This window comes from Phyllobates terribilis, unplaced genomic scaffold, assembly GCF_046119375.1.
Source record: "Phyllobates terribilis strain yellow unplaced genomic scaffold, ASM4611937v1 Scaffold_7__3_contigs__length_470593459, whole genome shotgun sequence".
Classification (NCBI taxonomy): domain Eukaryota; kingdom Metazoa; phylum Chordata; class Amphibia; order Anura; family Dendrobatidae; genus Phyllobates; species Phyllobates terribilis.
In genome coordinates, this window is record NW_027362767.1 from 424,497,535 (window position 1) to 424,513,215 (window position 15,681).

At 52.5% G+C, this 15,681-nt stretch overlaps 1 protein-coding gene across 1 annotated transcript; it reads left to right on the forward strand.

The window, feature by feature from the left end:
- Positions 1 to 2,759: 2,759 nt before the first annotated feature.
- ZBTB12 (zinc finger and BTB domain containing 12) lies at positions 2,760 to 7,393 on the forward strand. Its single transcript, XM_073638031.1, has 2 exons — positions 2,760 to 2,898; positions 5,399 to 7,393. Exon 2 carries the CDS (start codon positions 5,610 to 5,612, stop codon positions 7,014 to 7,016), a length of 1,407 nt encoding a protein of 468 aa, XP_073494132.1. The 5' UTR covers positions 2,760 to 2,898; positions 5,399 to 5,609; the 3' UTR covers positions 7,017 to 7,393.
- The last annotated feature ends 8,288 nt before the right edge of the window (positions 7,394 to 15,681 follow it).

A 15,681-nucleotide genomic window follows, 5' to 3' on the forward strand; every position in this document is an offset into this window, starting at 1 on the left:
TGTTATACACTGGGGACGAGGGGCCGAATGTTATACACTGGGGACGAGGGCCCGAATGTTATACACTGGGGGCGAGGGGCCGAATGTTATACACTGGTAGCGAGGGGCCGAATGTTATACACCGGGAGCGAGGAGCCGAATGTTATACACCAGAGTGCGAGGGGCCGGATATTATACACCAGAGGGCGAGGGGCCGGATATTATACACCAGAAAGCGAGGGGCCGGATATTATACACCAGAGAGCGGGGGTCCGGATATTATACACCAGAGGGCGAGGGGACGGATATTATACACTGGTAGCGAGGGGCCGGATATTATACACCAGAGGGCGAGGGGCCGGATATTATACACCAGAGGGCGAGGGGCCGGATATTATACACCAGAGGGCGAGGGGCCGGATATTATACACCAGAGAGCGAGGGGCCGGATATTATACACCAGAAAGCGAAGGGCTGGATATTATACACCAGAGGGCGAGGGGCCGGATATTATACACCAGAGGGCGAGGGGCCGGATATTATAAACCAGAGTGCGAGGGGCCAGATATTATAGACAAGAGGGCGAGGGGCCGGATATTATACACCAGAGGGCTAGGGGCCGGAAATTATACACCAGAGAGCGAGGGGCCGGATATTATACATCAGAGAGCGGGGGGCCGGATATTATACACCAGAGGGCGGGGGGCCGGATATTATATACCAGAGGGCCGGGGTCCGGATATTATACACCAGAGGGCAAGGGGCCGGATATTATAGACAAGAGGGCGAGGGGCCGGATATTATGCACCAGAGGGCGGGGGTCCGGATATTATATACCAGAGAGCGGGGGTCCGGATATTATAAACCAGAGGGCGAGGGGCCAGATATTATACACCAGAGGGCGAGGGGCTGGATATTATACACCAGAGGGCGAGGGGCCGGAAATTATACACCAGAGAGCGAGGGGCCGGATATTATACATCAGAGAGCGGGGGACCGGATATTATACACCAGAGGGCGGGGGGCCGGATATTATATACCAGAGGGCGGGGGTCCGGATATTATACACCAGAGGGCGAGGGGCCGGATATTATAGACAAGAGGGCGAGGGGCCGGATATTATGCACCAGAGGGCGGGGGTCCGGATATTATACACCAGAAAGCGAAGGGCTGGATATTATACACCAGAGGGCGAGGGGCTGGTGGATATTATACACCAGAGAGCGAGGGGCCGGATATTATACACCAGAGGGCGAGGGGCCGGATATTATACACCAAAGGGCGAGGGGCCGGATATTATACACCAGAGAGCGGGGAGCCGGATATTATACACCAGAGGGCAGGGGTCCGGATATTATACACCAGAGAGTGGGGGGCCGGATATTATATACCAGAGGGCGAGGGGCCGGATATTATATACCAGAGGGCGGGGGTCCGGATATTATACACCAGAGAGCGGGGTCCGGATATTATACACCAGAGAGCGGGGGGTCGGATATTATACATCAGAGAGTGGGGGGCTGGATATTATACACCAGAGGGCGAGGGGCCGGATATTATACACCAGAGAGCGAGGGGCCGGATATTATACACCAGAGAGCGGGGGGCCGGATATTATACATCAAAGAGCGGGGGGGTGGATATTATACACCAGAGGGCGAGGGGCCGGATATTATACACCAGAGAGCGGGGGGCTGGATATTATACACCAGAGGGCGAGGGGCCGGGTATTATATACCAGAGGGCGAGGGGCCGGGTATTATACACCAGAGGGTGAGGGGCTGGATATTATAGACAAGAGGGCGAGGGGCCGGATATTATACACCAGAGGGCGGGGGTCCGGATATTATACACCAGGGGCGAGGGGTCCGGATATTATATATCAGAGAGCGGGGAGCCGGATATTATACACCAGAGGGCGGGGGTCCGGATATTATACACCAGAGAGCGAGGGGCCGGATATTATACACCAGAGGGCAGGGGTCCGGATATTATACACCAGAGAGCGGGGAGCCGGATATTATACACCAGAGGGCGAGGGGCTGGATATTATAGACAAGAGGGCGGGGAGCCGGAGATTATACACCAGAGGGCGGGGGTCCGGATATTATACACCAGAGGGCGGGGAGCCGGATATTATACACCAGAGGGCGAGGGTCCGGATATTATACACCAGAGAGCGGGGAGCCGGATATTATACACCAGAGGGCGGGGGTCCGGATATTATACACCAGAGGGCGGGGGTCCGGATATTATACACCAGGGGCGAGGGGCCGGATATTATACACCAGAGGGCGGGGGTCCGGATATTATACACCAGAGGGCGGGGGTCCGGATATTATACACCAGAGAGCGGGGGGCCGGATATTATACACCAGAGAGTGGGGGGCCGGATATTATACATCAGGGGCAATGGAACTGAATAGAAAACTGGAACTCAAAAGAATTACATAAGTTAAACCAAATTTGGACATCTATATTAGCAGTTGTCATTTCTGATGCATTATGGGTATGTCACCATTGATAAAACAAGTAAATGATAAGTTGTCTTCCGTGGAGATAAGCGGCGCCCGGTGTGCCTACAGCCGCTCGTCTCCCCTTTTGTGCACAGATTATTACATCATTAGTATTTGGGGTCTCAGTAATCACTCCTGGGTCACACTATTATCAGGGGGCCATCATACTGCCCCCTGTGCACACTCTGCTGCAGCTGCACATTGCTGGGGGTCACACTGCCCCCTGCTGGTCACACTGCAGCACACAGGCAGAGGGTGAGCAGAGTAAAGCTGCTGTGTATTTTGGCAGAAAGCAGCAGTGCCCCTTTAAATAGCATGCACGGGTCTGGGGAGGGGTGTCAGGGAAGAAAGAAGAGGAACAGGAAGAGGAGGGCAGAGTCCGGCCAGGCTGCAGTGTGGCCAGGTAATGTGCCTTTAAATGAAAGTGGGGGGACAGATGAGGACGAGTGCAGGGGTGCAGAGCACTGAGGACCGGGGGAGGAGAGGGGGGGCTTCCTGCAACTTTATCATTTGCATAAGATCGACCTTTTAATCCATGCACCAATCAGAGGTCACCCTGCCTTCTTAACCCCTTCACTGCTGTTCCCCAGGTGCTTGGTGCAATGTTCTGCAGATTCAGCTGCGGCTTTTTAGGATTATTATGTCTTATACTTTCACCTGGGCGACTTCTGACGCCTCCTGGCACCAGGTCCGGCCACATCTGCGCCCATAATGTGCACAGAACGGTGTTTGGACTGGATGTGACGGTGCCGGCAGGAGTAACGTTCTCTAAAGAAGTCGCACAATCCAGGTGACATCAAGTATCAGGCGAGTCCTGCTGTTTTCCGTGACGTGATTATTTTATATTTTTGGGGAAAAAAAACAACTTGTGCGCGGGTCAGACGTTGGCACTGAGATAAAAAAAAAAAAAATCCAGCGGGTTTGGATTCTGGGCGCAGGGGGGCAGCGGTGCGACCGCTGACACCATGCCTCATCTCTGTGTAGCCCCTTCCCATTATTGGGATATGACTCTGGGAGATAGTGCTCCCGGTGGAATTGCACAACACACATGATGGCTATGACATTGGCACTAGCAGTGGTGGCATAAAGCTTGTTGGGGATGTACAGCGCTCCCTATACTATGTGATTACTGTACTATAGAATGGCGAGGGTATTGGAACTGTGACAAGCAAGTTGCATATAGTTCAGTCTCATCTGCGTTTTTTGCTACTGTCTTGTGGCAGTACCCTCGGGGTTGCAATGCGACCCCACTCACCGTCTAGCCCCAGCATTAGGGCTCTTTCACATGTCCTGATGTTTCCAGTACCGGAGATATCCGTGTTAGTGTGTACCTGTGTGGCATACGTGTGCCGCATCAGTATCACACGTACCGGCGCCTGGGAATCGGCAGTACAGTTCACGCTGTTCCCAGGTGCCGGAGGCATCTGTCATCATTGTCCCCTGCTGGGGCTGCAATCAGCCCGAGCAAGGGACAATGTTGAGAGCAGTATTCTGCCTCTGCTGTCTCCAACAAGTGTAAAACTAAGAATACAATAAAAAAAAACCTCATTATACTCACCTTTACACGTGAAGTTATTACCCCTGTAAACAAACCAAAAATAAAAAAACAACAATATCGCTCACCTGTCCGAAGATGAAATAATCCAGTGTCCATGCTGTAATCCATCTGACTGACATTTCTTCATCAACGTGTGCAGTGGCTTGAGGCGACCGCACACGCTGAGGGGCAGGGGGGGACTGATGAGCTCACTGAGCAGTGTCCTGTCACTCAGTGAGCTCTGCACAGTTCAGGGGCTTGCTGCAGCGAGTCATTCTCCTCACCAATTGCAGTCGCCTCAAGCCACCGCTCACGCTGATGAAGAAATGTCGGTCAGACGGATTACGGTGTGGGACACTGGATTATTTAATCTTTGGACAGGTGAGGGATATTGTTTTTTTTTTTATTTTTGGTTTGTTTACAGGGGACAATGGCTTCAGGGAATTAGGTGTAAAGTTAAGTATAATGTATTTTTTATTTTATTCTTAATTTTATACTCTATGTAGACAACGGCGGCTGAACATTGTCCCTTGATAACGCTGATCGCAGTGCAAGCGGGGGACAATGATGAGATTCCTTCAGTGCCCGGCGCTTGGGAACAGCGCAAACTGTACCGCTGATTCCCAGGTGCTGATACGTGTCACATAGATGTTATCTGTGTGCACGTGTGTGGGACGTTTTGTGACTTGTGCGGCGTGCAAAAAGACGGACATGTCAGAGTGTTTTGCCCATGGACACACGGTCCATGGAAATGCACTGACATGTGCACAGACCCGTTGAATGTGTCTTTGTGTGAAAACTGTCACCACATGTACCAGAGACACTGATGTGTGAATGAAGCCTTTGACTCAGTCTTACTCTGACTAAATATGAATGGCTTTAGGACGGGGTATCAGGTGAGAACAGGATATTTTTGTGTCTGCCTCCCTTTCCTTTGGCACGGAAAAGAAAGCTAAAGGTGTCTCCTGCTAGATTCGATTGTCCAAGACTAATCCGTCTCACTACAGATGTCTTAGGATCTCCATACTCTAAAGCCATTTTCACGGTCCCTCTACAGACCGCAATTTCAGGACCAGTCCAAACTCAACAGACTTAACAGGAGACTGAGTTTGGGACCGAAGTCCTCCTACTGGTCCGGAAATTGCTGTCCTTCCACGATTCAGAAATTCAGACATGTGAAAAAAGTCTATAGTTGAGATGACAGAGGACTGGTCGCACGCCGCGAAAGCTCTGCCCAAAATCTTATATCTATTGGTGGGTGGGCCAAATTTCGGTCATGCACTGCCAGTCGCCCCTTATGGTCTGACCCTTACGGTGTCCTGCTAAGTCGATTCATTCTGTTCATTGTTTCTCTGTTTCTTTACAGGGATCCTGATATGTCCAAACCGGAGGAAGGAATTCATTAGACCACTTAGGGTGAACTAGACAAGATCTACATGTGACCTTCATTTTTCTTTTTACTTTTTTTATTTTTTTTCATCACTTGAAAAGAAAATCCAAAAACCTGAAATTAAAAGTTCTGGTCTAAAACTGAGGGACATTCTCCAACACCCCAAGCTCTACTATTCTTATCAAAGATGACGTCCGCCTACGATGTCCTTCGTTTCCAACTCCCAGGGCACGAAGCGGCGACGCTGCGTAGCATGAACCAGCTGAGGACTGAGGAACGCTTCTGCGACGTGACCGTTCTCGCTGATGGACTCAAATTCCGAGGCCACCGTGTGGTGCTGGCTGCCTGCTCCCCTTTCCTTAGAGATCAGTTCCTTCTAAATCCTGGTTCTGAACTCCAAGTTTCCCTCATGCATGGACCGAGGGTGGTGTGGGACCTTCTACAGTCTTGTTACACTGGACTCCTGGAATTCTCAGTCAGGGATATTGTGAACTACTTAACGGCGGCCAGCTATTTGCAGATGGAACACGTCGTGGAAAAGTGTCGCCAGGCTCTGACGCAGTTTATTGATCCTCAGATAGGTCTGAGGGACCCGAAAAGCATGGCATCACGTGGCGCCACCTCAACGACCACTACAAGTACAATCCGCCCACTTCGTCCAGCTGAGAACTCCAAGCCTATGAAAGCAGACGAGAGCGAGGAGGAGATGTTGATGATGGCTGAAGATGAAGAAGACGATGAGGAAGAGGAAGAAGAATCTCCTGCTGATCTTTGTATTGTGAAAGTAGAAGCCGGGGCTGGTGGTGGAGCAGGAGGAAAGGCGGTACGATCTTGGAGGAATGGAAGAGACGAACGTAGTTTGGTAGCACAACCAGAAGAGGCTTTGGTCAATTCTACAGTAGAGGGAGAGACTGTGGATGGAGCCGTTCAACAAGAAGTCATGAAGGCCATCTACAGTGACGAGGTGGAAGGTGGTGAGGGGGTACTGATTATCCCCAGCAGCTATCATGAAGAAGAGGACGAGATCCTCGATGGAGGAGTTGGTGGATGCCAAAGTAGTGTCGTAATTGATGGCAATTCTAGAAGTTCTCTTGGTCCCCCGGGAGGCCCATCATCTCTTGGCGCGATGGTCATCGGTGATGCCAGGTTTGGCAACAGACGACTGTTGAGATGTACTAAATGTGAAGAGACTTTCCAAGGAGTGGAGAAACTGGTCTTTCACATGCGGGCGCAACACTTTGTCTTTATGTGTCCACGTTGCGGGAAGCAGTTCAACCACAGCAGTAACCTGAACAGACACATGAACGTGCACAGGGGCGTAAAGTCCCACACCTGCAATATATGTGGCAAATGCTTTACTCAAAAGTCCACTCTCCACGACCACCTAAACCTGCACAGCGGGGAGAGGCCGTACCGCTGTTCTTACTGTGATGTGCGATTTGCCCACAAGCCCGCCATAAGGCGTCACCTGAAGGAGCAGCACGGGAAGACCACCGCACAGAACGTCTTGGAGGCCGGAGCGGTGGAGATGAATATTGCTGCACACAACGTCCTGGAGTCTCTGGCACCTGACATGAATATTATGATGGGTTAGAGACTCGCGGACAAGATCGGACTCTCTTGAGTTTTACGTTCCTTTTGGCTAATTTGCACTAATACCCAGCCGGTTGGACTTCCTTTTTATAGACGTGGGTTTTTAGCTTTCTTGACTACTGTAGTTCTGAGACTTTACAAAGTAACGATACCCCCTAGACCTTAGGATCGGAAGATGTTGGAAGACTTGGACTCGTTTGTTTTACCAAGAACTCATAATCTTCTCCCTGATTTCTGCTGTAGCAATACTGAATTTTTATATGTTAAGGATTTTGTCCTCTTCTTTCAGACTCTCTAATGTTGTCCCGGGAGAATAACTGTGTTTTCGATGAAGTGAAACAAAACATGGCCTTGTGGACATTACTGGGTTAGATTAAATACTTTGTGCTGCTGTTAATGCTTTTGATTCATTGAATACTTTTCTAACCAGAGCCAGTTCTTGGTGCACGGCCTCCCAATGGCCGACCCCAGCCTTGGTTTGACAAGCTTAGTCATTTCTTACCATAGTCCTGCTGCCCTTCCAAATCCAATGGGCAATTGCCGAGACTTGTCATAATGAGTTTTCCCACCTTAGATATTCATGTGACCACAGGAGCCCCCATGTGTGGAGAATGAGGGTCCCCTGTGGTGGCGGTTGTGGCATACTGTTTGTCAGCTCTCTGACTATAGGCCTCCATACACATTAGATATCTGTTGGATGAATGATGCTTCAGCCGATTGTTTGTCCGACAGCCAACTTGCCCGCACACGGGAGCCCTCGCTCGGCCGCGCCCGCACACGGGAGCCCTCGCTTTGCCAAGCTCTCCTGTTATCACTATGAGAAAGCTGCCGGCCGTTGTGTCTATGGGAGAACAATGAGATCAGCCATCCAAAATCTGACATTTCCAATCAACATCCTCTCCAATACATGTTAAGCCGTCTTAGATATTCAGCTGAACCTGTCGATATCTGCGCATTCGGCCGACATTAGTCTGATGTGTGCACCAAAGCTTTATACACTAAGTAAAAAATTAAAAAATGTGTGCAGTCAGATCCGCCCCTATAACATCACATTATCACTGAATACTCCTAGAACAGAGCGTAAAAACTGAAAATTTTTCAAATTTTTTGAAATTAAACCCCCAAAAAAGCAAAAATTCAAAATCCCCCTCCCCCCAGTTTAAAAGAAATGTAAAAGCAGCCATAAGAAAGTGTAAAAAAAAAAAAAAAAAAAAAGTCTGATCTATGAAAATGTAAAATTGTTTAACCCATATCATAGAGGAAAATAGAAAAAAATATCAAAAATTGCCATCTGAGGGGGTTGGGGGGTGGTTGTGAGCTTATCACAAAAAAACGCAAAAAAAAAGTGATTTTACCTGCCCTAGAAAAAAGTCGTCACACAGCTCCATTGGTAGAAAAACGTAAAAAAAAATTATGGATCTGGGACAAATGGCGACACAAGCCAAATATTAATTTATAAGTTCAGAATTTGTCTTGGATACACACTGACGTACGGCCCCTCTGACCCCAGCCCGAGCCATTCATTTCTGATCGGACCCCCCGATCGTCCCCTTCACTGTTTACACTGGCATAGTAAATATTGTGGTGCACATGGATGTGGGGGGCCGCAGCTGGTGCTCAGGCCCCTTCATGGGTTTTAAAGGGATTGTCCATAACTGGACATTCAGGACCGTAATTAAAATAAACAAGTGGCCCCTCGGCTGCAGCTCATCAATGTTCTGTCAGGGTGGACTCTGTTGTGGTGACTGACTGGCTGCAGCCAGCATGTGACTGCTACCCTGACAAGTCAGTCACGAGAAGTCCAACCGCGTCAGCTCTCTTTCTTTTCTTCTACTTTGTCACAGTTCCCTCGGGGCCGGAACGATGCGATGTAGCAGCCATTCCTAGCGCTCTTTGGTCATGTGTCCGCAGCCAAAATCGTCTGTAGCCTCAGCCTGAAAGGGGCAACCTGGACTACCGGAGCTAAGTAGAGTCGCTCCCATCAATGACCAAATAATAATGGCCCAAGGATGAGGAATTGACGGTAAAATCACAGCTCTAAAGTAGTTGCATAACGACAAGTTGCACAGTTCTTTGGTCACCCGGCCAGCGACATTAGTCGCCCGAGCCTTAGGGCTAACACTGACCGCCCTCACTGTGCACACACTGACCACCCTCATTGCAAACACACCACTGCACACACACACTGACCGCCCTCCCTGCGCACACACACCACTATACACACACTGACCGCCCTCACACACCACTATACACACACTGACCGCCCTCACACACCACTATACACACACTGACCGCCCTCACACACCACTATACACACACTGATCGCCCTCACTCACCACTATACACACACTGACCGCCCTCACACCACTATACACACACTGACCGCCCTCACACACCACTATACACACACTGACCGCCCTCACACCACTATACACACACACACTGACCGCCCTCACTGCGCGCACACACACACCACTATACACACACTGACCGCCCTCACTGCGCGCACACACCACTATACACACACTGACCGCCCGCACACACCACTATACACACACTGACCGCCCTCACTGCGCACACACACACCACTATACACACACTGACCGCCCTCACTGCGCACACACACACCACTATACACACACTGTCCGCCCTCACTGCGCACACACACACCACTATACACACACTGTCCGCCCTCACTGCGCACACACACACCACTATACACACACTGACCGCCCTCACTGCGCACACACACACCACTATACACACACTGTCCGCCCTCACTGCGCACACACACACCACTATACACACACTGTCCGCCCTCACTGCGCACACACACACCACTATACACACACTGTCCGCCCTCACTGCGCACACACACACCACTATACACACACTGACCGCCCTCACTGCGCACACACACACCACTATACACACACTGTCCGCCCTCACTGCGCACACACACACCACTATACGCACACTGTCCGCCCTCACTGCGCACACACACCACTATACACACACTGACCGCCCTCACTGTACACACACACCACTATACACACACTGACCGCCCTCACTGCGCACACACCACTATACACACACTGACCGCCCTCACTGCGCACACACACACACACTGACCGCCCTCACTGGGCACACACACCACTATACACACACTGACCACCCTCACTGCGCACACACACCACTATACACACACTGTCCGCCCTCACTGCGCACACACACACCACTATACGCACACTGTCCGCCCTCACTGCGCACACACACCACTATACACACACTGACCGCCCTCACTGTACACACACACACCACTATACACACACTGACCGCCCTCACTGCGCACACACACACACACACTGACCACCCTCACTGCGCACACACACACCACTATACACACACTGACCGCCCTCACTGCGCACACACACACACCACTATACACACACTGACCGCCCTCACTGCGCACACACACACCACTATACACACACTGACCGCCCTCACTTCGCACACACACACCACTATACACACACTGACCGCCCTCACTGCGCACACACACACACCACTATACATACACTGACCGCCCTCACTGCGCACACACACACACACACACACTGACCGCCCTCACACACCACTATACACACACTGACCGCCCTCACTGCGCACACACACACACACCACCATACACACACTGACCGCCCTCACACACCACCATACACACACTGACCGCCCTCACACACCACTATACACACACTGACCGCCCTCACACACCACTATACACACACTGACCGCCCTCACACACCACTATACACACACTGACCGCCCTCACACACCACTATACACACACTGACCGCCCTCACACACCACTATACACACACTGACCGCCCTCACACACCACTATACACACACTGACCGCCCTCACACACCACTATACACACACTGACCGCCCTCACACACCACTATACACACACTGACCGCCCTCACTGCGCACACACCACTATACACACACTGACCGCCCTCACTGCGCACACACACACACACTGACCGCCCTCACTGCGCACACACACCACTATACACACACTGACCACCCTCACTGCGCACACACACCACTATACACACACTGTCCACCCTCACTGCGCACACACACCACTATACACACACTGTCCGCCCTCACTGCGCACACACACACCACTATACGCACACTGTCCGCCCTCACTGCGCACACACACCACTATACACACACTGACCGCCCTCACTGTACACACACACACCACTATACACACACTGACCGCCCTCACTGCGCACACGCACACACACACCACTATACACACACTGACCGCCCTCACTGCGCACACACACACACCACTATACACACACTGACCGCCCTCACTGCGCACACACACACCACTATACACACACTGACCGCCCTCACTGCGCACACACACACACCACTATACACACACTGACCGCCCTCACTGCGCACACACACACACCACTATACATACACTGACCGCCCTCACTGCGCACACACACACTGACCGCCCTCACACACCACTATACACACACTGACCGCCCTCACTGCGCACACACACACACCACCATACACACACTGACCGCCCTCACACACCACCATACACACACTGACCGCCCTCACACACCACTATACACACACTGACCGCCCTCACACACCACTATACACACACTGACCGCCCTCACACACCACTATACACACACTGACCGCCCTCACACACCACTATACACACACTGACCGCCCTCACACACCACTATACACACACTGACCGCCCTCACTGCGCACACACACCACCATACACACACTGACCGCCCTCACACACCACTATACACACACTGACCGCCCTCACACACCACTATACACACACACTGACCGCCCTCACTGCGTGCACACACACCACTATACACACACTGACCGCCCTCACACACCACTATACACACACTGACCGCCCTCACACACCACTATACACACACTAACCGCCCTCACTGCGTGCACACACACCACTATACACACACTGACCGCCCTCACACACCACTATACACACACTGACCGCCCTCACACACCACTATACACACACTGACCGCCCTCACTGCGCACACACCACTATACACACACTGACCGCCCTCACTGCGCACACACCACTATACACACACACTGACCGCCCTCACACACCACTATACACACACTGACCGCCCTCACACACCACTATACACACACTGACCGCCCTCACACACCACTATACACACACTGACCGCCCTCACACACCACTATACACACACTGACCGCCCTCACACACCACTATACACACACACTGACCGCCCTCACTGCGTGCACACACACCACTATACACACACTGACCGCCCTCCCTGCGCGCACACACCACTATACACACACTGACCGCCCTCACACACCACTATACACACACTGACCGCCCTCACACACCACTATACACACACTGACCGCCCTCACACACCACTATACACACACACTGACCGCCCTCACTGCGTGCACACACACCACTATACACACACTGACCGCCCTCACTGCGCGCACACACCACTATACACACACTGACCGCCCTCACACACCACTATACACACACTGACCGCCCTCACACACCACTATACACACACTGACCACCCTCACACACCACTATACACACACTGACCGCCCTCACTGCACACACACACCACTATACACACACTGACCGCCCTCACACACCACTATACACACACTGACCGCCCTCACTGCACACACACCACTATACACACACTGACCGCCCTCACACACCACTATACACACACTGACTGCCCTCACTGCACACACACCACTATACACACACTGCACACACACACACACCACTATACACACACTAACCACCCTCACACACCACTATACACACACTGACCGCCCTCACTGTGCGCGCGCACACCACTATACACACACTGACCGCCCGCACACACCACTATACACACACTGACCGCCCTCACACCACTATACACACACACACTGACCGCCCTCACTGCGCGCACACACACACCACTATACACACACTGACCGCCCTCACTGCGCGCACACACACACCACTATACACACACTGACCGCCCTCACTGCGCGCACACACACACACACACCACTATACACACACTGACCGCCCTCACTGCGCGCGCACACACACACCACTATACACACACTGACCGCCCTCACACACCACTATACACACACTGACCGCCCTCACACACCACTATACACACACTGACCGCCCTCACACACCACTATACACACACACTGACCGCCCTCACTGCGTGCACACACACCACTATACACACACTGACCGCCCTCACTGCACACACACACACCACTATACACACACTGACCGCCCTCACTGCGCGCACACACACACCACTATACGCACACTGACCGCCCTCACTGCACACACACACACCACTATACACACACTGACCGCCCTCACTGCGCGCACACACACCACTATACACACACTGACCGCCCTCACTGCGCACACACACACACACCACTATACACACACTGACCGCCCTTACTGCACACACACACACACACACACACACACACACACACACACTGACCGCCCTCACTGCGCACACACACCACTATACACACACTGACCAACTCACTGCGCACACACACCACTATACACACACTGACCGCCCTCACACACCACTATACACACACTGACCGCCCTCACACACCACTATACACACACTGACCGCCCTCACTGCGCACACACACCACTATACACACACTGACCACCCTCACACACCACTATACACACACTGACCACCCTCACTGCACACTCACACACCACTATACACACACTGACCGCCCGCACACACCACTATACACACACTGACCGCCCGCACACCACTATACACACACACACTGACCGCCCTCACTGCGCGCACACACACACCACTATACACACACTGACCGCCCTCACTGCGCGCACACACACACCACTATACACACACTGACCGCCCTCACTGCGCGCACACACACACACACACCACTATACACACACTGACCGCCCTCACTGCGCGCACACACCACTATACACACACTGACCACCCTCACACACCACTATACACACACTGACCACCCTCACTGCACACTCACACACCACTATACACACACTGACCGCCCGCACACACCACTATACACACACTGACCGCCCGCACACCACTATACACACACACACTGACCGCCCTCACTGCGCGCACACACACCACTATACACACACTGACCGCCCTCACTGCGCGCACACACACACACACCACTATACACACACTGACCGCCCTCACTGCGCGCACACACACACCACTATACACACACTGACCGCCCTCACACACACCACTATACACACACTGACCGCCCTCACTGCGCGCACACACACACCACTATACACACACTGACCGCCCTCACTGCGCGCACACACACACCACTATACACACACTGACCGCCCTCACTGCGCGCACACACACACACCACTATACACACACTGACCGCCCTCACTGCGCGCACACACACACCACTATACACACACTGACCGCCCTCACTGCGCGCACACACACCACTATACACACACTGACCGCCCTCACTGCGCACACACACACACACACCACTATACACACACTGACCGCCCTCACTGCGCACACACACACCACTATACACACACTGACCGCCCTCACTGCGCGCACACACACACCACTATACACACACAGACCGCCCTCACTGCACACACACACACCACTATACACACACTGACCGTCCTCACTGTACACACACACACACTGACCGCCCTCACACCACTATACACACACTGACCGCCCTCACACCACTATACACACACTGACCGCCCTCACTGCACACACACACCACTGTACACACACTGACCGCCCTCACACACCACTATACACACACTGACCGCCCTCACTGCACACACACACCACTATACACACACTGACCGCCCTCACTGCACACACACACCACTATACACACACTGACCGCCCTCACTCACCACTATACACACACTGACCGCCCTCACTGCACACACACCACTATACACACACTGACCACCCTCACACACCACTATACACACACTGACCGCCCTCACTGCACACACACACACACCACTATACACACACTGACCGTCCTCACTGTACACACACCACTACTATATACACACACACTGACCGCCCTCACACACCACTATACACACACACCACTATACACACACTGACCGCCCTCACTGCACACACACACACCACTATACACACACTGACCGCCCTCACTGCACACACACACCACTATACACACACTGACCGCCCTCACTGCACACACACACACACCATTATACACACACTGACCGCCCTCACTGCACACACACACACACACCACTATACACACACTGACCGCCCTCACTGCACACACACACACACACACACACACCACTATACACACACTGACCGCCCTCACTGCACACACACACACACAACACTATACACACACTGACCGCCCTCACTGCACACACACACCACTATACACACACTGACCGCCCTCACTGCACACACACACACCACTATACACACACTGACCG

Coding starts and splice junctions, on each gene's coding strand:
- ZBTB12 (XM_073638031.1), top strand. CDS start 5,610: ATGACGTCCGCCTACGATGTCCTTCGTTTCCAACTCCCAGGGCACGAA.